The sequence below is a fragment of the Haemorhous mexicanus genome, chromosome 6 (assembly GCF_027477595.1).
Source record: "Haemorhous mexicanus isolate bHaeMex1 chromosome 6, bHaeMex1.pri, whole genome shotgun sequence".
In the NCBI taxonomy this organism is placed as follows: Eukaryota; Metazoa; Chordata; class Aves; order Passeriformes; family Fringillidae; genus Haemorhous; species Haemorhous mexicanus.
Genome location: NC_082346.1, coordinates 28202465 through 28225863, shown reverse-complemented (window position 1 = coordinate 28225863; position 23399 = coordinate 28202465). Strand labels below are relative to the sequence as shown.

Genomic DNA, 23399 nt, shown 5'->3' with positions numbered 1-23399 from the left:
ACTTGGGTCAACAAGACCCAAATTGCCAAAAAGACAAGTTAAACCATCAGATTTCAGGATTCCGGTAAGATTTCCTGTTACTGAGTAAATCTTGAAAGGGATAAGCTTATGGAGAGGAATGTCACCAGATACCAAGAACTCTTCTCTGGACAGGCAAAAGACATATTAAAGAGTGTTCTCCCCTTCAAGGAGTTTTGGGATAGTACTGGATGAAACTGCATCTAATCTCCACAGTAAAGGCAGAGAGACCCACCTGAATCAAGCCCGAGGGGCTCGTATTAGCATTGCATTTGTAGGCAACCAGCTTTCCCGCAGGGGAAACCCCTGCATAAAAAGGCAAGCCTTTGCCCCCATGCAGCTTCTCCCGCAGTTTGTCCACTGGGTCTGCTTGCATGACCTTTACATTTTCTGAGTTATTGCATGATGCCACTGTGCTATCAGGAGTCTCCAAGACAGGGATCTCAGGCTTCTCGTCCTTGTCCTGGTAGGACGGCACTGAAATTTTCACTCTGGAGGAGCAGACAGAAGGATGGTTCTCATCCTGGGCCTTGTATTCCGAAGCCAATTCAATACTGAAGCTACCCACTTTGAGGCACTGTGGCGCGTTACTGTTGATATGCTGTGATAAGATGGTCAAGATCTTATTGTGATCTTCCTCCAAGTTGCAGTCAGAGATAATCTCGATAAGTTTGGCTGGTTCACCTTGAGTGGTGTGATGAACATAGGAGGTGGAGAAAGAGTCCCCCTCACTACGGGAAGAACACCAGCTTTTCTCTGAGAAAGAATTGAAATAGGTTTCTGCAATACTATGGCATTTTAAGCACCTGGATAGTCAAACAATTCCATTCTGCCCACACCTCCACCCTTAGCTCAGCTCAGCTGCAGGCCAACAGCAAGTAAAAGAACTGTTCAAAGCATCACTTTCCCTCGCAGAGCTTCCCAGACAAGCAAAAACTCACTGCGAAACTCAATGTAATTATTTCTCACGGTTCAATCCCTGCAGCCATACCACGTCACGTTGTATCCCATTGCATCACAAGCTAAACAAAGCCGGGTTGTTTCAATACACGGGTAAATATTCTCCAAACACACCAAAACGGTAGAAAGCATCACTGGTTATTCAACAGATGGTACTTTTCTCTTTGAGTCAGAAAAGCACCCATGTCCTACAATGGCATAAGGGGACATGCCCCTAGCAGAACTGTCTTTTGCAGAAGATGTGTAAACAGAAGCGTGACCTTTTGTTATCATTAGAGCTACAATGCCCCTTTTTGCAAAACTAAGGATGTTGATCCCTGTGTCCTGGCCATTTTAATTTCACCTACCAGTGCACCAGCACTTTCAACTAATTGCATTATTTTTCCATTCCCATCCTTAAATGTAGCATGCGCTGCTGTATACATTAAACACTCAAAAGATCAGCTCAAAAAGGCAGATATGGTTCATTAGAGGATGACACAATGCCTCTAGTATACGTCTCTTTTAAGGCTTGTAACATGATTTGGGCCGCTTCAGACGGAAAGAGAACGTGGTTGTCTAAGCTATTTCTTCACGAGCTAGAAACTCAAACCCAGTGATACAGCAAAACTTCAATTTTTCAACTTGAATTAAACAAATTCAACATCAAACAATTCCAAATAAAGCATAGGCACTTTCAGCACTGTCTCAACCAGTTCTATGTGAAGAACACCAGGATCCCATCCTCCCAGTACTACTTGGATATTTAATTCTTCAGTAACTTACAAAGTGATTGTAAAGAAAAAAAGTGGGAGACAAAAATACCCAGACAAAGCAAATCCATTTATCTCCATTCCTTTGCAAGTATCTAATCATCCGTCTTGAAGACAAGTCTGCTGTGCAGTTTTATACTTTACTGCTTAACAAGCTACTGGCAGCACTGGTCATTTTACACTTAGAGCAGCAGCAAGCACTGGATATTTAGTCTGCTGTATCTCCATGTGCCCCTCTCCAGATGCTAAGAAAACAGGAAGCTGTATGCATATCATAAGATTTTTATTAACAACTGTAACAACTCCCCCAGCAAAACCACTTCTGTTTCATCAGTAGCTACTTTTTTTTTAAAGAAAAACACATAACTACCAAGAAGTGGAATTATACTCCAGACTCAGCTCTTACCTCTTGATGTGTCTTTGTCTATGTCACAGGTTGCCTTCTCAGGAGACTGAAGCTCTGGTTCTTGCTCCTGCTGGAGGAAAGAAATGCAAGAAAATATTCACCCTATACATCTCATTTCCACACTAAAACTCACAGCACAAAATTAACTCGGTCACCCCAAATCATAGAAATATGCTGTCTTTGACTGTGTTACAGGCTTCATCTTAGAAGAGCTCTATTAACAATGAACATTTAAGCCTTACATAATAATGCACTTGCGGTGGACAGGAATCATCCCAGACAAGAAAATGTACTATCAAGTTTACCTGCACTGCAAGGTGATTTAGGCTCCACCTTCCACAGCCCTACCACCACCAAATGCAAATCAAGTCCTCATGAAGGAGTTTCTGGGGAAAAAATTACTTCACCATTTTCAACATTTCTGCCTATTCTATAATACACACTAGTTACAGCGTGACTTCTTACCTTTACACTACAACTCTGTGAATCACTTTTGTCTTTTTGCTGCTTTTTCTCCTCTCTCCTGTGTTCATAGGCTCGCACCCTTGCACAAGTCATTAAACTTTCAAAGTACATGTAGACAGGATCCTTGTCCTCCTCTCGAATCTAAAAGAGAAAAAAAAAAGAGACAAAACCCTCTTTTCTCTGTTCGGGATGCACATCAGATTCACAAAACAGCTCTGTTTTCTAAAAAAACTTCAACATAAATGCTTCAATAGTAAGGGTCAAAAGAAAAGTCTAGCATTTAAAGCTAGATCTGCCTTTTCAGTATCATCACATAGCCACCACCAGCTCCCTGAAATTCAAACCCATTCAGATATTCTTCTAAGTGAAGAAACAAATTTTAAGAGTCATGCATTCTTTAACATTATCTGTTATACATTAAATAGCTACTCTGGTATGTTTGTTCTTCAGATATAACTACACGCCACTCTACAGCTGTTTTGTCTGATACTAAGGTGAGGGGAGACACAAAGTCAGATTCTTAGAACACTGGCAGGGAAACCTCAAGAAAGAACAACAACAAAAAAAGTCTTCAGAACTACAGTGAACACTTTGTGTCTGTATCCCAACATTTTTTACAAGTAATTCATACTTAGATTTGCCTACAGAGGCTACATTATGTAGGTATTAACTTTAACAAACATTACAGGACTAAATTTTGACAAAAATAGCACGTATTACTGTATTTTTAAATGAGACTATTAATAAATCATAATCACCTTCCACCATCTCCATACTGCTATAATAAATTCTCAACAGAAGATTGACATAGTAAAATTCTATTTACAATCAATCCATCCTAGCTTATCAACACACCTACAGGCAGTCAGTCCTAGGCTTTCACCTCAAACTTTTCTAAAATTGCCTACTACAGAGACTTTTTGCAGTATTTGTTTTAACTTTCAGTACAAGGAAAAACATGCATCTTTTTTTTTTCTCTTACCACTGGATTGGGTCTAGGAGTGTACATTCTGCCTGGTTTTGTTCCACTGGAAGATCTGTTCCTATTAGGATCCCAGAGCTCTGGGCTGGGCAGTACCAGAGGTTTAACTGGTTCAATAACAGATTGTGTTGGGACATAAATTGGCTCTGGATCTACTTCACCTTCCACCCTCACCCACAATGGACAGTTCCTAACAGGTTGCTCTGGCTCTGAATCACAGATAGCTGAAAAAAAAGAAAGAAAAAACAAAAATTACTTACAAATAAAACACCATCTAACACAGCAGTAACAGAATTTTTTGTTTGAGTTTGAGGTCTAGCCATGTAGCAATCACTAATCCGAACTGCCAGAAAATACTTCTGGATGCTTTTCTTGCTTCACATTCTAGTCAAGTGAGTGGGATTTGTCTAGAAGGAAGAAAAAATGAAAATAAAAATGTTTCCACACTAGTCCTCATTTCTCACTTTTACTGTGATAGAAGATCTGAAAAACAACTGAAAATTAGTGACCTCCACTGATGCTACTTACTGAAAAATTGCAAAACACCAAAAAAAAAAAAAAAATCCCAGACCTGTATACTGGAGATATATGGAAGAATTAATTTATTCCTGTAGAACCCCAGAGAATACTTTGTGTCAGCTATTGCTAAAAATACTGTTAGGAAAAAACTGAAAATGTAAATTCACAGGCAGTTTCTACCAATTTGGTTTTCCGATCTGACCTTAGGCCAGATCTGAAATTACCACAAATAACTATACTTCCAAGGAAGTCCAGCTATATACAGCAACTGAAAATGCAGCTCTAGATACTGAGTTGTTTACAGGGAAAGATAACTGCACTGTAACAGTGAACATTACCAACAATGACAGCAGTAATTATCCCATATCCATCATAGTCTTTAAAAGACATTTGGAGAGTTGAACAAGAGAAGAAGAAGAAGAAACTCCAACTATTTGATTCAATAAATAACTACACAGTGCCCAAAACGTTGATCACATAAGTAAGAATTAAAACAAAAAAGATATTATTTCCTGTAAGTTAGCTGGATTTAGAAATGGCATCACTACTACATCCTATGAAAAAACGCCCACCAAGTCTGGTGGCTTGCTGTATGTAATCTCCACTAATACTCACTGTATTCCACCCTTTTTCTCTTCTTCCTATCCTTCTGCTTTATCTCCTCTTCTTCCCCATCACCCTCTTCTTCCACATCTTCATCCTCTTGCTGTTGTCCTTGTGTTCCAAACAGCACGAGATTTCCATGTACAGCCTTTTTCATCATTTTCTTATGTTTTGATCCTCCCTTCACCAGCAAGACCCTTCTCTTGAGGCAGGTGCACCCGAACATGCAGTCTGGCCTGCGGCAGTGGGTAGGCTGACGTTTCTCCAGTGCCAGACTGGCACATATGCAACCCAGGCGGCAGAAATCATTGTTGCAAGGAGGTGCTCGTCGTCTTATTATCTTGTGGATAGGTTTGCTTTTAAGAGATGCCTAAAAAAAATTTTAAAGAAGAATAAACTTCAAATTTTCATATGAGGTATATTTTACTAAAATGTCATCAAGTATATGCAAAATTGCTATTCAAAGTTCATTTAGAAAACGCCTTAGCTACATTGTTTACGTACAAAAGCTTGCCCTCTATACCACAAAATCCCCACAAAACAGAGTTTCGATTTGAAGTCTTTTGAGAGGCAACTGGAGACAGCAAAACCATCCTGGTAATAAGCAGGATGTGAAAAAAAGCAAAAGTTATCACGTGACAACCAGGTTACATGACCAGGATTTTCTTGCAGTTAGCTCAACTGAAAACATCAAAATGAAAATAGCAAGGAAATGCAGTTACTGAATAAGATTTGTTTTAACTCAAATTCAATGGTGAGAATTTTAAACAATTCAAATTAATAATAATTTGTATCAATACACTATTATCACTATTATCTTTTTCTCATACTGCTAAGTCAGCACTCCTCAAGTTTCACTGCAAAGACACAAAGGAATCTCATGCTTTATCGTGATCCCTAGAAGCTTTAGTCTTATTTTCTGCATCGCTATGCAACATCCATAAGTGGGCAGATTAAGAAAAGCAACACTACAGAAAAGGAAGAAACTATTACAGATGTACCTGAGCTGTAAGCAGGGTTACCAAAGAGATGTCTGCTCGCTCTTCTGTAATATAGGTCCGTGGTTTCCCATCCCAGAGAGCACAGTCTTCCAAGTCCATTAACTTTACTTGAGATTTAGACAAACCTGGTGGACGAGGTGCTTGGTGATGCTGTGGTGCTTGATGCAAACTGATCTGTTTTGGAAATGTATTTTCAACCACAGTTGGCTGCACAAAACCATCTACCTGGTTACTCAAACTGCTAGCAGACTTAGCAGACTTTTCCACTGACACTGACACGTTCTGCCTCTGCTTTGGAGGAAAAGGTGAAGGCAAAATAGGTTTGTAAGAAGAACATTTTGCTCTACTGTTTGTAGATGACCGTCTGGTTTGAGTGTTTGTTTTCCTAGAGGTAGATGATGGAGGAACAGGCTTCGATGTGTAAGATGTTGATGGAATAACAGTGGACTGCTTCTTTAAAACACTGTCAAGTGTTCGAACATAGCTAGTGCTCTTAGTGGGAAGCTGATATACCACAGGAGAAGTGGGAGTGTCAGAAGAGAATCCCATACTCGTTTCCATCAATTTCCCTTCATTTTCCAGGTACTCATCCAGCTTGTCACTACAGAACGCTGAGCGATTCTTCAATGAACCTTCTGAACTGCTACCTAAATAAATGGAGAGTACTTTAACTCCTGGAGTTAAATTTTATAATAATCAAACATGGTAGGATAGGTAAATACAGCTCTAAAAAATGCACCCTTCCACAAGAATAGTATCTAATATAGGCACACCAAATATAATCCATTCTGAAATACAACCAGCAGCCTGCACAACTGTTTTTTGTGGAGATCTTACACATGTATTTGTGGTGGGTGGGCCTTGGCTGGACTCCAGGTGCCCGCCAAGCCACTCTATCGCTCACCTTCTCAACAGAATGGGGGAGTTAAAAGTAGGCTGCAAAACACACTGTGGGTCAATATAAAGGAAGTTTAATAAAGTAAAAGCAAATTTTCTCTCTTCCCTCATTAATCTCCATTCTGACTATGGAACCAGTACTAAAAATTTCATTAATCGCAACAGTCTCAATATTAAAAATTACATCTCTCATTAAGACAGACACAAATACCAAATAGCAAGGTCTGTGAAAGGTCAGGAAAATGGCCACATGTTGGAAATATGTCCATTTATCTCTCTCTTTTTATGTTTTTTACCTTCATTTCTAGAAGCACCATGAAGCTTCCCTCGCCAGCCTTTGATTTTTGTGAAATCATTTGTCTTTCCTGTCCTGGAAACAAAAGAAAATCCAGTATCTGGAAAAGAAGAAAGCTAGCCTCAGTTTATGAAGCAAGTTTAATTGCATCAGTGTCTTAGCAAACTCTGCTTATTCCTTTTCAGGGATAGGTGAACATAAGGAAAACCAAAAGACTTGAAGCAACTTAATTTTTCCTATTTGTTTTTTTAAATTAACAGAACACTTGACAAGAAGGCCAAATTCCCTGTGGAGTTCTGTTCTATGGCCGAGCATCTGCAATCCCCCTCAAAAAGTGTTTCCTTTATTTTCTGTTTGGGTCTCCTTGGCATTGAGCAAAAGCAGTTGGCTCTGAAAGTCTAATGGGCCAATCAACTAATTAGTAGGCTAAAATGGAAGAGGCAGGTTTTGAGCTCATACTACAGCCTCACTCAGCAAGAAAAGTAATTTGATTCTCTCCCCTCAGTTGGGCCAGTGGCTTTTGTAACACCTGCAGAAACTTCATTTAATGATCACTGCTATGTTAAATTCGGATGAGTATCTTTTAGGGGCATGGCCAGTGAATAAGCACAAAAGGCAAACAATTACATCTCTGTCAAGTTATGCATCAACTGTGGGAGCTAAGATGGAATGTAAAGGTACTAACAGGGATCTGTGCGGCCATTTAACATATTCTTAGGCTAGAAATAAATGCATTGGATGCTAAGCTGACTGAGGTCTTCTGAATTGAATCTTCCTCTCCTGTAGAGTAAACAATCTGAAATTCAATGTCTGCCTCTACCAGATCCGAAAAGCAGTAGATTAAGAAAGACATAAGTAATCAGAATATTACAGTGGGAGAAACAGTTAACCAGAAGGAGATAAGTATATAAGACAAGCTACACTTTGTCCATCCAGTTCACAATTGAAAACAGTACCTATCAACAGTGTGAGAACCATAGTCACAGTATGATTCACAGTATGAGAAATGCACTTGTTTGGATACCAAGCAAATTTTAAAAAGAACAATCAGTCACAACTTTTGTAATAAATAATTATCGTGAAGTTATAGTGTAGCCCCCATGTGGTATCTCAAGGCCTTCTTCTGGAAAATTCTGACACTCAGCTCTGTGAAAGACAACTTTTTTTTGTTTGGTATGTGAGCAACATCACACAAATTCAGATTGCTTAATCTTTTTCCGAGCAATTTGAGAGGTCAGTATAAAATAGACAGACACTATAAGTGGATCACTACCATCACAAAACGGGAACCCCCAAAATGATTCAACCACAATTACTCAGGACTCCTTGCCCAGTAACCACAAAATGATCTACAGAAGTTCTCCTATTTTGTTATTTTAGTATCATTTTCATCTCTTTAGATACCAAGTTGAACTACATAGCCATTCTCTCCTTCTCATTGACAATAAAAAGGTGAAACTTGAGATTACAGTAAAATCATATTCCACCCACCTGGAGAATTGGGGTTGGTACCTGGATAGCTCCACAGAGAGTAATTTGAATAGGAAAGAGGAAGTTGCACACCTAAATATTTCAAATCAATGCTCATTGTTGGGTCCACAGAATTCAACTTCAGTCCCACTACAAGAAACAAGTTAACAGTAAATGTTTCAATGAAGCAAGATGTTAGGAAAAAGAAAATCAAGATATTCACTAAAAGATAAACCATTCAGTGACCATGGGCTTTTCTGGCATTCCCCCACCATTTCAAGAGACTTGAAAAAAGTATTAGTGCCGTAACAGTTACTTACATTGGATTTATAGCAGGTATAAATTAAAGAACATCTTACACAATGGGAATTTAAGAAAAAAATGGAATTACTTTTCATCTTTTTTTTGACTGCCACTGAAGTTTTCAGAGAAATTTATAAACCACTGTGCTAGTGTTGTAAAAAAATCTCATAATAAAACCCTCTGTTTTTCTGAATAAATCGGCACCATTTACATCTTTGAAGGCTAGAGTTACTCTCTGAACCCAACCCAGCTGACTGATATTTCATATTCCTAAGTTACCAAGCCTGCCAGCAGTACTTACACATCCCCTTTTGTACTGAGCTAAACTCGAGCAAGAACATATATCACACATACATCAGCTTCAACCAGCAATAAGAGACAAGAACCCACATTTTAGCTCTGAGGAATGTGTGTGTGTTTGTTTGACTGTTTTGATATAAATATGAGTTTAGACAGTAATTTCAGGACCCATCTGGTCCTGAAATAGGGAAAAATGGCCATAAAGAAATGAAACAATCTGAGTCATTAAAGGCACTGAAGCATTTTGTGGTGGCATCAACATGTTCCTTCATTAACAACCCCCAATACTCAAACTGGAAGATTTACTTGGTAATATAAAAGCTACTTTTGTCAATGGCAGAAAAAATATAGATACAGAAGTGATGAGAAAAGTAAAAGCTAGGAAAATTTATATTGTACCTTTTCAGGAGATATTGTTACGCTGAATTCAGGAAACCACTATCAATAAAATTCAGCTCACAGCTAGGAGCTGAGAACTTCTATTTTGACTTTTAGCTACAGAAACTTTCAAATGTTGTTCCTGTTGCCCACAAGTTTGAAATGAATACATTAAATGTATGCATCTTGAAACTGAGAATGTACGGCTTGACAAGGCCCAAGAAACAAAGTCATATTTGCACATACAGCAGAAGAAACCTTGTGCTGGCCATACACATTTATGTTCACAAGTGGAAACAACAGTGACCAGATTATCAGCAGCCTGAAAACAATTGACATGAAACAAATCTCAAGCATGGTTATTTAAGCAGATACTGCTATCACAGGCAGTCTAGTGAAATGTAATTTTCATATCTACATAGGGGAACAAGAAGTAAGTCAGTATGGTGTTTTGTATAAAAAAATGTCGACTGACAAGGGTCAAGATATCATCCATTTCTTTTTTTTCTATTCAAATAAAATTGAAAGAGTAGAGAGTTTATTTTTCTTTACTCTCCTTTCTGCCACCTGCAAAAATATGCCTTTGTTTTACACTTAAACAAAAATAAGAACATCACACATGCACAAAATCTATTTTTTCAGTTTAGGATCATGAAGTAAAAAACACCCAAGACAAAACCCAGGAGGATGAGCCCAAGAAGTGCAACACGGAATGACTGCAGGCAGCCAGAGAACAAATGGTAACAGTTAAGTATTACGTTAATAAAGACATCCCCATACACAACAGGTGAACAACCACTTTTCAAAATTTCTGTCACTTCCAGAGCATTGCTAAATTTCAGTTGCTGCAAGCAAACAGTAGCAATGAAGAACTATAATAACTTTCTCATCTTATCAGCTGCAGCTGATTAACCTGAAATACGTAACATGACAAGAGTGCCTTCAATTTTCAATAATATAGTCAGGGATTCAAACTAGGTCAGATAAAAGCAGCATCCCATAGCTTTGTAGTGCTCCAGCAGGAACTTTCCTTTTAACATACTTAAGTTGGATTCCCTTCTTTCTGAAGCATTTTCCTGCAATTCTGACGCCTCTAAAATCTAGACAGCCTCCATCACCCTGCTATTAACTTCACAAATCAAGAGCAATTGTAGGGTTCAGGTACAGCTCCAACATTTCATCAGTGAATCTCAAATAGAATCCTAAACTTCTCAACTACACTGTTGAGAATCAAACAGAATCAAACTCTCAAAAGAGTTAACATCAAAACTGCTGTGTCTATTCCTTCCAGGATCTCAAGTCTGCAAGGCAAGAGATCTGTAATTATTTGGAAGATGAAGACAATCTGGACAAAGTCTAGTTCCTTGGTCACATGAAGCAGCTGAAGTCTAACAACAAGAGTATTCATATTGTAATTCACTTCCAATCATATTGCATCTATTGTAGTAATGCTCTTGCTGCAAATAGTTTTCCCGTGTCGTCTTTTCTCTCTAAAAATTAGAAGCTGTAGTTTATCTCCATCTTTGCTGAATTGCAATTTCACTATTTAACAGGCTCAGCAGATTACCATCCAACATGATGGAAATGATGGTCATTATCACTCAAGAAAATCAAAATTCTTCAGATGTCTTTTCCTTAGCCTAATGTTTGACATTTCTTGTCCTTTTTGTAGTATCTATGAACTGCTCAAAACCCTTCAGAAGGCACCTCACACTTCAGCTGGAGAAAAAGCATGTGGGTTGTATATGTTCCCAGCTGCAGGATCATCTCATGAATAAAACAGCCCTCGCAAGTGCTGTAGTTGCCAATGTACTACATGACTGCCAACACACTGTAATTTTATACTTTTTTGGGTAAAGGTAACACCTAGGAAGTCCACAATAAAATCCTAAAATGGCTTAACATTGCTAGTTCTAATCATACACCATGCATAAACCATTCAAGACAGTACAATATTCTTCACCACAGAAGCTCTGTGAGGGCCCAGAACAGCACACATCAGAGCCAAGATCAGTATTTGGAGACTCGGTCCCTACAGTGTTATAGTTATGTGTTTGAAGCATTCAGGGTCACAACCTCAGGACTATGCAGTACAATGTTTCCACGTGTATCAACAGTTTCATCACCTGCTCTGCTGCCAACCTTAATGTCATTGGCCTCAGGACTACCATTACTAGGGTCTTTCAGCATCATGAAGAGAGAACATGAAGTTCCATTCCGTGGATCCTCGACTTTCCTCCATCTAACTCAGGATAACATTGTATATAAAAAGAAGATCACAAACTACAAGTACCTTGCTTGGCCCTTTAACATGGCTAGTGAACTGGATGAATAGGGACTCACAGAAATAAGGACTCAATCACAGTAAATGTAGTCTTGGTTAAGTGTTGCTGGATCTCTAGCTCTTCTACTCACCAAGAAATGCCTACTTTTATGAAGGAGTAAAACCAACTCTAATTGCTTTCAACCAGATTTAGGTCATTACAAAATAGGCACCATGAAAAGGCTCAGCAACTTCTGCAAAAGGCACACAACATGCAGACTCCTGCCCTCCTGTTGGAGATTCAGGAGTCGCCTTTTGCCACCTCCACATTTTCTAGTTTGCAACAAAAACGTGTGCAGATGAGAAGCCAGGTCCCAGCCATATCAGGCATGCATAGTATTGGCACCAGTAGGAAATTATCCGCTGAGTATGACTAAGTGTAATGATCAATGAGGCTTATCAGTATGTACATGACCATTTACCTTCCTGAAGGCTAGGATGTATTACTTGTTTATGCCTCAAGGTCTTCAGCTCTTCCATCAACTCCTTTTCCAATACTTGTATTCTTGCTTGACAATCTACTCAAAAAATAAGAGAATATATAAAAAACATTTGCCATGCAACAAACCTGACCTAATTATTAATTTTTCAGTGTGTCTTTACGAATTCCCTTATTGCAGGAAAGAGCACTCACAAAAAAAGAAGAAAAAAATGTACCTGGATCACTTGTAGTCAACAGGGGAGCCTGAAGATTCTGTGACTCTTCTCCACCAGCTCTATCAACAGTGTTAATGTCAAGAGCTTCCTACATACATGAAGAGCTTTGAGTAAGTTAAGATACCTTAAAACACTTAGATGCAAAGTAGGCCACATCAAATTTCACCAAATTATTCAAAACATGAGACTGTTTCATAAACAAGCATGCATTTCTTTACACAGAACTCTAGATCCCTCTACTTTTCCCTAAGCTGCAAGAAGTCACCATGCTATGAATAACACAGGATCAAAATAAGAATAGATTTGGAAAGAGGTCACAAAACTCTAAACTCAGTTTAAAAGAAAATGTAACTTCAGTTATAAGCACAAAGGCTTTACAAAGTTTTTGAAATTTACTCCACAACAATGAGGTTTTACCTTTGATGCAAAGGACACAAAAAGAACACCATCAACATCTTCAAGGTCCGGTTTAACATCTGGAAGGACATTCCCAGGCCCCAGAGAAGTGTTCTTGCTCGCTACTACATTTTTCCCTATACCTTTAGGTGGTCGACCAGCCTTGGAAATTTTCAGTTTCCGGGGCCTTCCTCTCTTATTTGTAACTGATGATAGGGTGCTTTGATTGTTACCAGAGCCTTTGAGGGACACAGGGCTCTTCAGTACGCCAGGCCTTTTTCTGCCACAGATCTCTTTATCTGGAAAGTCACAACTTACTGAGCCCCTCAGATTAAAATTAGGTAATTTGGATAGAGCCCACTGGGCCTCTCTGATTGAACAGTATTTCTGTGACATTTTACTCCCAGGAGATTCTTTCTTCATAACTAACTCCTCAGGCCCAGTGACTGTGCCTGAGCAAGAGTCTTTGTGATTTTCGAAACACACGGGCAAGGAATCCAGGATTGAACTCAAAGGGGATTTATCCCTCTTGCAAGAGGAAAGCATGGTCTGCGGTAGCTCAGATATCTTCACTGTGCTCTTTGTGACTGTACAAGGCTCTAAATAGACCACAGGCATCTTACCACTGTCCAGTTTTAACATTTTTGCTTTGGCAACACCTGAAGGACTGGTAAGCATACGCTTCCTAGATGTGAATTCTCCATCAGTTCCATCTGTTTCACGGCGTCTCATTAGGTGTTTTTGTACAACGGGATCATCATCGTCAGTGTTGGAATATTCATCAGTTTCTTCATCTGTGTCTTCCTGTTTCACAGTTATTCCTTGTGTGCAAATATTTGATTCGTAGTCATAGTCATCTACTGGCTCCTCTTTAATGACTACATTAAATTGTCCATTTGGGTCCAAAGGAGACATCACATGGGAATTGCTTTCATAACTGCTAGCAATGGGACTGTGGTGTGAGAGAGGGGACAAAACCAAAATACAACATAAGATTTTTATGTTATCAAATCTCCTTTACCAAAGTTGCACCAACTCCCATAATTCTTGGCTATATTGTAAAAAGCCTCTAAAATGCTCCCAGACATAAGTCTGCTAAATAAGTTGCCATTTACAAGCTTACATTTTTAGAAGTACTCAAGAAACCCCAAGAAATTGCCATTATTAAGAACAATCCAACTTCTTATCTGAAGGCAGCAGCACAACTTCCTTCCTTACTAATATCAGGGTGACATTTGCACTTTTTCCTCTTTTACTCAACATGAACTAATGGTAAGCTGTCATATTTGAAATGCTCAGAAGTGGCCTTAGTTTGCTGTTTGTCTTGTTAAGACACTAAAGCCATTGTGCTTTCAAGTAAGAAGCCAAGTGAGCCCTTAAAGCACCAGAATTTTAGTTAATGTACCCTGAAGCCATATACAATTCCTAAATTCTACTGTTGTTTGAACACTTACAGAATACTAATATCCTACTGAATTCTGCTGCATTTTCCACTAGGTCTGAATCCTAACTTAACCAGAATTCAAAATACCATGCATTAGATACTGGAGACTAACAGTTCAGGCAGCTCATAATGGGCTTCTTTGAGGGCCAGACACATCAGTCAAAGAACTACAGTCATCAGTTTTCTTTAGTGTATCACAACCTGGCTCCTTGTCATAAGAAAAAAAAAAAGGCTAATGTATGAAGCCAGAAACTCATATCCAGAATAAAACTCAGAAAAAAAAGTCAGAACTTATTTACTCAACATATCACATAGTATTCCAGTAATACCTTATACTTATTATATGATACACAATGTATAATTAAATTATATTAAATTATCAGTGTCAACTTTGTGTTATTAAAAGTAAAATTATTTGTTAATGACAACAATTTCAAGTAAAATTTAATGTATTTGTAGTATTAATATATTATATAGAGAGTAAATATTGCTTTATATATACTGGAAGTATATATGTATGTGTGTCTATTTTATCATTATTATTATCCATCTCTACCCCTTTAAAGAAGTGCTAAGCCAAATTGAACCCACAGCTGGGACTGAGAAAGGGAAAAAGAAGTGGAGGAAGAAGCTGCTTCCTTCTTGTGTAGCCTGACGACATACTTCAGGGAGAAGAGCTGGGACACACAAGAATCACAACATGGAGCGGGGAGTATTCCCTTTATGAAGAAATACTGCAATATTAAAACAGGGAGCTGACAGTCAAGATACAAATGTATATATTTACACATAAAACTCTAAAGTGAAGCTCCCTAGAAAATTTGTTGCAACTCATAAGGACACTAAGTAATCAGCATTAAACTTAAAGCAAAAACATGACTCTTGAGGGAACAACAGGCAGCAGGAGACTGGAATACCAGTCCTGTTTTGTCTACTGTTTTCTCTGGACAATGAGCTTTCTATTAGAAATTTTCTAACTTTCATGTAATCAATAACGTGAAATGTAAGATTAAAAAGCCTTTCTGGGTCAGTGAGTTACTGTGAAAGAAATGAAAAGACAGACTACTTGTAAATTACTGGCAGCTGAAAATCCTGCCACAATACTAAGCTAAGAGGTTGATTCAGCACAGCTCATCCACAATTAAAATGAATATTATTAAGACTCATCTGCTCTGCTACTTTAAAGTTCTTGAAAATCAAGAGGCAAAAAACTCTAGCAAACTTGCAGGCTAGGATTTCTATTTGATATCTGGAACTAAAAAGCCCTGCTGTAAAACAGAAACTTCCAGACCCAAATATTGTTTTATTCTGGATAATGCAACCATCAGCTGGGTGGTTAAGAGTGAGGTATGACCCATGCACGTATATGCATAAGAGAAAGGACTTGCACAAAATCCTGTTCTAAAATTTTGATGCAATAACCAACTTCTCAAAGAATAAAAAAATTGCTTTTAAGCACGGAAGCAATTTCATCCAGCCTTAGTTTCTGAAGTTACATGCAACCTAAGCAGTCACAGAAACTTCTCTTCCTCTAATTATGGGAAGATGAACAAGGAAGTTTGTCCTCTCAAAATCTTCAATCCAAGATCAGGTAAAAGTGGTGAAATAGTGTCTTAACTAGCTCTTTCTTTACCTGATATGGATATTGCATATTTAAACCAACTTTCTTATAGTCCAAGTCATGTATTTGGCACCCTTGCAATATAACAACAAAAGCAGAGAGACTGCCTTTTTGGCTTTTTGCAGATTAAAAACCATTAAGCTACTATTTTTTTTAAAGTACCAAGATAAATAATTTTTTTTTTTTTTTTTGGTACATCATTTTAAATTACAGTGGGAAGGAGTTGGAGGGAGAATCTGATTTCTTGTGGAATTAATCTAGCAATCTATGGCAGAGGTTTGAAGGATAATCACTTGCCTTTCTCCCCCAAAAGAAAGGCAAGAAAGAAAAAAGACTCAAACTATCAAGACTAAACACAAGACAACTAAATTAGAATAACAAGACTAATGGAGCATTAAAAATCCCACAGATTTTTAATTTTTGAAGGAGGAAATTCAACGGACCTTGGAAAGGAGGAGGAGTACACAAGCTGTAAGACTTAAGAATTAGTGAAGTTTGCTTCTCCCGTGACCTAAAGATCTGAGCATGTCCAGGGATAAGCATTTGTACTGAAGTGTCCACAACCCAAACACCTGTTTTTCCTTACAGCACACCCAATTAAACTAAACATATTATCAGGCCACAGAAGCAGAAGGAAAAAACCCACATAATACCTTGAATAAAGAAAAAAGTCCTTAATTTCTGAAGTCCTCTAATAACTCAGGATTAAAATTACTCTTAGGTATATATGCAAGCTTTTACATGGTTCTATTATCAAAAATGTCAGAAGAACTGAGTATGGGTGGGAAGTATCACCTCAATAGCACTAGGAACTCCACTTTTTTTGCAGAGGATTGATTGTCTGAGAGGTAGCATTTCCCAACTTGCTTCTCAAATCTAAGCTCAGAAGAAATCACTACCCTGCTTAAAAGCAAGATAGTGCCTATCAAGTACTACCTACTAACACCAGAAAAACAAAACAAAAAAATACCCAAAACAAACAAGAAAACAAAAAACTCCCAAAAATACAACACAACAAAAACCCAAACAAACACACAAACAAAAACACCCCACAACTTCCCAGTCTTCATTAATTTGTAAATATTAATGTGTTTGGTTTGATTAAGAAAAATGTCACACTCTCAGTGCTGTCCTTGGAAGCTGACATACTTCTAAACTCAACTGTATGGCATGAAAACACTGTGAACAGATCAGAATAAAGGAGGAAAACTAATGTTATGAAAAACTCCAGCCCTTACAAAGATAGTTTTGCCATTTCTTGGATAAGACAAATTTTCTCTTTCCAAGTAAAGAATTTGACCTTTTCACAGATTACAAAAACATAACAAAAAGGTGGCCAATGCTTGAAAGTAGATCTAGGACAGTGGTAACATTTATTCATCAATGACAGGTGCTTCCAAGCCAGACAACAAAAACTTTGCAGTCTTTTCCAGTCTGCATAGATTTTAGCTTATTTTAGAGATAGCTGTCTTGGAGGCAAAACCAGAGAAGGAACCTAACATGCTCTAGATCAAAAGAAATTAAATCTGCCAATTTGCATCACCTATTTTTAAGGAAGGTCCCTGAGTCCTTAAAACGTTTTTTATTTCTTGGAAATAAACAATTCTCAACTAAATCTGCTTCAATGACCCTCTCCAGGCAAATGAGTATCATTATGAACGCAAAATAAAGCTGTCAATAATTATTTTCTGAGTTTTACTTCTAACATGCAAAGTTATCTAAACTTTTCTCCATGCTCTCCTTAACTCAAAAAAGCCCATCTTTTCTGTAATCGGTGCATTTTCAGTATTTAAGCTGGGATAGAACAGTGTTTTTTGAGAATAAAGTAAGTCTAGAAGATCTTTTTTCTAACAGACTGGCACATAAAAATACTGCAAAAGAAAGGTTTGGGCACTCTAAAGCTCCAAACAATTCTAGTACTCTTTAGAATTACTACAAATAAATTCAATAAAGCGTCAAAAGTATAAGCAACTTTGTAATTTGAAGTTTTTCAGTTACTCCAAAGGCAAAGAGATCCTTCTTGCAGGACAAAAAAAAAAAAAAAACAAACAGAGGAAACCTCTGACTTCTCTAAAACACACTGCAGTTGTATCTTTGTGTAATGCAGTTGTACAGTAATACAGCCTTTGTATAACTACATCATAAATATAATTTTTCTCCAGTAAGAACTGACCTCTTATTTTGCCACTTATTTTCACCACTAATTTAACCATTAACATCATCCTGATATCCTGCAGTTAAATAATTTTCTTGTGTACTGGTCTACAAAGGCTGCTTTAGTGACTAAATCTTTGGCAGATTTGGTATTAACAAACTGACATGAACCAACATGGCAGAAAAGAAACCTCTATGTTTTTTAAAATAATTTCTTCTCATTCAAAGTATCTCTACATGAACATTTCCTGTTCACTAAGTCAGCTCCATGCTATTGCTTGGATTTTCAAAACTAAGTAAAAGTGCAGTAAAATAATGGTTTTTCTAAAGCAATCCTGGCAAAACCTAAGTTGTTCTGAAATACTTCCCTTACCTCAGAGCAGATATGAGGCAACTGACTACCAACATGCAGGCTACCTCACACTTCTTTGTGGAATAAAAGAATTCACACCAGGCAGTTATTGGCAAAACAATGGCTTGCTGCCAATTACAACTGCCTTGCAGCAATCCCTACACATATGCAACCTAAATACCCACACACCATTCACTTTCACCAATGAAAACTGAAGCTATAGATAGACAGCATGTCAATGTGGTGAGCAACCCTAAAAGCAAAGGCAGTGTTTTGATGACTGCAATGTGCTCTGCCTAAAACTCCAAAAAAATTAATTTAGCCTTCTAAAATGCTAAGAGGGTTAAGAGAAATCCCTCAATGCTTCTCAATAATGGGAACTAAAGCAACACAGAAAACAATACTGAACTCTTGCATTCCCCAGACACCTTAGAAAGTCAAGACTGATACCACTACTTAGCAAAGAAAAGCTTTTAGTAATATTAACCACTCTGCCACTTCAGGTCACGCAACCTTTAGCTGCAAACCTCTACACTGAGCATCCTGTTATTTATTTACAAAACATCCCACTTAACCAGCAGCTGTACTGAAAATGCAGTGTTAACCCACCTTTCAGAGACTTCTTGTTTTAGCTTTGGCATAACACCTGAAGGCAGGTCACTGTCCAGGAGACCCAAGAAGTCTCCTTCAGCATTAGAGGACTCTTTATCCAGCTCAGTGTCTGATGGATTTTGATTAATGAATGAAGAATCTAAACTTCTCTGATGCACATCTAATGCATCAACTTCAGCAGGGCGACCACAAATGCCAGGATTGCTAAAAACACCACCTCCTACCAATTCTAAATTGTTGCTTTGCTTCACATCACGCTGAGGCCGACTATTCAGCCCATCATCTCTGAACCCTTTAGCGAAAGGATTGTAATCTATCTTCAGCTGGGTAATCTGGATGTTCTGGTAGGCTGTAACTGCAAAGAACTCTGTCTGTGGAAAGGTAAATGTATGGACATCAGGGCCATTAAGCTGAATGACTTCTGTGGCTTTGTTTGCAGGCACCAAGTGAAGTCGTGGCAGATATCGGTGCATAGAATGCAGGATTATGTGACCCTCCTGGTCCAGGGTATTGTTGGTAAGTTTAAGTTTGTAGAAGGATACTGGCTGGTGCATCCAGAACTGGCCAGTGGAAGGGGATTCTGGATGAATAAACACTCGTCCTAGAACATGTGGTTCTGCCTTCCCACTGGGCTCCCACCAACGGCCGTTCCATTTGTATCGGTGGTTGTCCACTGGGGATATATCCATGACAAGGATGTACTTCTGACTGGAATTCAGCCCTGTGATCCAGTATCGGCAGTACGGAAACATCCGCCTCCCCTGCTTCGTCAGGATCATCTCTGTGTTGCGATGGTAGAATTCATTCCACATGCTGTTGTTATCTAGGGTGACAGTGATGCCCCCTGAGACACAGTCAGCTGGGAGGCAGGTCTTGACTCTGGGATTGACTGGAGTTGATACGCTGCTGGCGAGAGCACAAGCATCATGGTTTGCTACTAGGATTCCTTGGTCAGCTTTTCCATTTCCCTGTTGCTGTTTCAAGATGACAAAGAAAGCAGGCGCTGCACCAGACACAGTCCCACCATCCCGGCTAGCCAAAACAATCTGCTGTTTCTCCATGATGAGCACGTTCACAAGCTCTCAAACCAAATGCAAATTCTACAGAGTTCTGATAATCTTCTGTGTGTGTTCACCATTCTGGAAGAAATAGAAAACACAGTTAAAATTATTCCAATACAGTCTAAGAAAGTAATTAAGTAGCATGAGACATCCTTTTTGCAATAGCTCTCCACATTATAAGCTTAAAAGATAAGCAGTACTATAAAACAGAGCACAATCAGGGTGTAACACATCAAGGTTGCATGTGTCTGTACAATTTTGACCTTATAGACATGGGGGATATGACACCTTTAAATTGCTTTTTCATACAGGGTTTGCCCCAACGGAACTCCTTGTTTGCTTGGTATTTCTAAGCACTTCGTTCAGGCATTCCCTCTAGTCTGCAGATCATTCACTTAACACATTAGGCAGAACGTGCAAAAGTTTTCAGGAGAGCAAATGGCACATTGATGACACAAAGATAAAGGTCTTGCCAGAAAGAAAGAAAGAGTTCCTGAGGTCTACAACTTGTCAAAAATGTAAATGAGGAAAGAAAAAAGAAATGTTAAAAACATTTCCTATTAATTTCTTTATTGAAATTGTTGACGTTTGTGTGTTTGGAATTTCTTTGCTTACACTCCCCAGCAATTTCTAACTGTCTGTCAAGGGCAGAGAGAAAAAGAAGGGACAAAATACTTCAAATGGATAAGCTCTGGAAAAAGACAAACTAATCCCCAAAAGGCCATGCAGCTAAGATTAAATGGTGAATGTGAAGCATTGGGCAGCCTTAGCTTCCTTTATCTTCTCAATTATGGAAATAATTTAAATCAAACAAGAAAACATTTGTACTGTTATGATTAGCATAATCACTGTTTAGGGAACTAAAGAAATTACTTTTATCTGTATATACACAACTCCCCTTCTGTGTGTCTACCTCCCAGGTTAGAGAATTATGTCAATACTGTGACAAAAGATCATAAACTACTTCATTTTTCAAATAGCCTGTATATTTTTCTAAGTGAAAATTTAAAATATGCACTTCTGGTAACACAAAAATCCTATTTCCACATCCAGATGTTTGTATTTTGATCCTTATTGTATGTGGAACACAACACTGACAAAAAATGACTGATTCTTTTATCAAATATGTAGTTAGTGGGAGCCGGAGACCAGAGTTAATCACCACTGCTAGAAGCTGAGATGCATCCCAGAGACCTGAGGGAATTGGCTGATGTGCCAAGCCACTTCCTTAATACTCAAGAAGTCGTGGCAGCCAGGTGAAGTCCCAGGTGACTGGAAAAGGGAAATACTGCACCCATTTTTTAAAAAAGGGTAGATAGAAGTATTCTGGGAACAACTAACCTGTCAACTTCACCTCTGTGACTGGGAAGATCATGGAACAGATCCTCCTAGAAGCGATGTTAGGGTGCATGGAGGACAAAGGTGATTTGCCAGCACAGTTCCACCAAGAACAAGTCCTGCTTGACCAGCGCAGTGGCTTTCTACAACAGTGACTGCATTTGTGGACAGTGGAAGAGTTACTGATGTTGTCTATCTGGACTTCCATAGAGTCTTTGAAACAGTCCTCCTCTCTAAATTGGAGAGAAATGGATCTGATGGGTGGTCTGTTCCGTGGATAAGAAACTGGTACAATGGTCCCATCCAGAGGGTAGTGATCAACAGCTCTGAGTCCCAGGGGACATTCACGACAAGTGGTGTCCTTCATGGGCCCATACTGGCAAGGTAAGTGAAGCTAACATGCCTGAATGTCAAAAAGGACCTGGAAAGTGAAGCTTGATAAGAGATTTGACAAGTCAAAGTGCAAGGTGATACAACTGTCATGGGGCAACCCCCAGTATCAATCACAGGCTGGGGAATGAAGAAATTGAGTAGTCCTGCTGAGAAGGACTACTTGCATAGTTGCATCCAAAGCACCGTGGCCAGCAGGGCAATGGATGGGATTCTGCCCCTCTGCTCTGGTGTGACCCCACCTGGAGTGCTGTATCCAGCTCTGGGGTCTCCAGCACAGGAACGACACAGATCTCTTGGAGGAAGTCTAGAGAAGGGGCACAAAGATATTCAGAAGGACAGAACACCTCTCCTGTGAAGAAAGGCTGAGGGAGTTGGGGCTGTTCAGCCTGGAAGAGGCTCTGGAGAGACATAATAATTGCAGCCTTTCAGTAGCTAAAGGTGACCTACAACAAATCTGGAGAGTGACCTTTACAAAGGCAAAGATAGAAAAAGGGGAAATGGCTTCAAAATGAAAGACAGAAATTTAGATTGGATATTAGGGTAGAACCTAATAGCCAATTTAGGGTGGTTAGGCACTGCAACAGTTTATCCAGAGAATCTTTGGATGCCTCAACACTGGAAGTGTTCAACACCAGGCTGGAGACGGGGCTTTTAGCAACCTGGTCTAGTGGAAGGAAGGTCCCTGTCCATGGCAGGAAGGCTGGATCTAGGTGTCCCTTAAGGTCCCTTCCAACCAAAACTATTCTATAATCCTATCGGTTGGAAAACAACCATGTCTCCTTCGAGAGAATTAACTCTTAATTCACAAATTTTAAGTGAACTGGAGATTTAATAAGACATCTTTATTTTGTTAGGACTGGGGTACTGTAGGAGGAAAAACCCCTCTGTGCTGACAAGCTGTCACAGGCATGTGACAAATGACCTCAGAGCTCAAGAGACAATTTATAACCCATTTATCATTTATATGATAAATGTTCTTAACAGCTAGGAAATATGAGAGATCCATTTCTACCCCTTACACATCATACTTTAAAACTTAATGTAAAGCTTAAATTAGAGGAAATAAACCAAAACTATTCTGCACAGATTTTGATACCTGTGAAATTACAAAGTCTGGTTTTCAGTTTAATTTTGCAGAAGAAATTCTTCCCCACAAACAATACGCATAACCAACTACCCACTGAGGACTCCTTAACAGAATCCAGGATACAAAATGAATTCAAGTATATTGCTCTGCTTTTTCAGTAGATTACACCTCAAGTCCCAGCAACACAAAAGGTTAGCCCCAAGAAACGACCGCTTTTATATTCACCTAGAAGAACAGAATAGAAATAAATCTCAGATATACAGAGTGGTAAAAAAGGAACCACATAAGTTCTACATGATTTTTCACCAACTCACTCTGCATATACAGATATAACACATTTATACGTATAGTACACAGACAGCTGGAAAGTGAGTTCACACTAATGCTGTGCAGTATGCACCAAAACTGTATTGGCTCAGAAAGGAAACACACCATCAAAGTGGTTTCAGATCTGGTTTAACGTATGCAGAATGCCTGTAGCTTTACATTTACTTGAATCCTGGAAATTTATTTGACTAAATTATCTTACTAAGGACGTACCAGGAAAAAAAAAATACAAAAAAAGTTCAACAACCATGCATTCAGCAGAAGTTCTAGGCATATAAAGACCTA

At 38.7% G+C, this 23399-nt stretch overlaps 1 protein-coding gene across 12 annotated transcripts in view; it reads right to left on the bottom strand.

Annotated features, from left to right (window-relative positions):
* The window catches only part of MGA (MAX dimerization protein MGA), a 60402-nt gene that overhangs the window by 28148 nt on the left and 8855 nt on the right, over window positions 1–23399 (bottom strand). For 6 of the 12 annotated variants that reach the window (XM_059849494.1, XM_059849493.1, XM_059849499.1 and 3 more), the window contains 12 exons: window positions 18906–20047; window positions 12747–13677; window positions 12330–12417; window positions 12095–12190; window positions 8390–8518; window positions 6900–6998; window positions 5707–6353; window positions 4718–5075; window positions 3584–3807; window positions 2602–2742; window positions 2137–2206; window positions 254–774 (listed from right to left, as the gene is read on the bottom strand). In XM_059849494.1, coding sequence (XP_059705477.1) covers window positions 254–774; window positions 2137–2206; window positions 2602–2742; window positions 3584–3807; window positions 4718–5075; window positions 5707–6353; window positions 6900–6998; window positions 8390–8518; window positions 12095–12190; window positions 12330–12417; window positions 12747–13677; window positions 18906–19969 — 4368 coding nt within the window. In that variant the 5' untranslated portion in view covers window positions 19970–20047. Of the gene's footprint in view, window positions 1–253; window positions 775–2136; window positions 2207–2601; window positions 2743–3583; window positions 3808–3843; window positions 3991–4717; window positions 5076–5706; window positions 6354–6899; window positions 6999–8389; window positions 8519–12094; window positions 12191–12329; window positions 12418–12746; window positions 13678–18905; window positions 20048–21310; window positions 21729–23399 lie in introns of those variants that run through there. The other 6 variants (XM_059849496.1, XM_059849498.1, XM_059849504.1 and 3 more) reach the window with 6 other exon arrangements.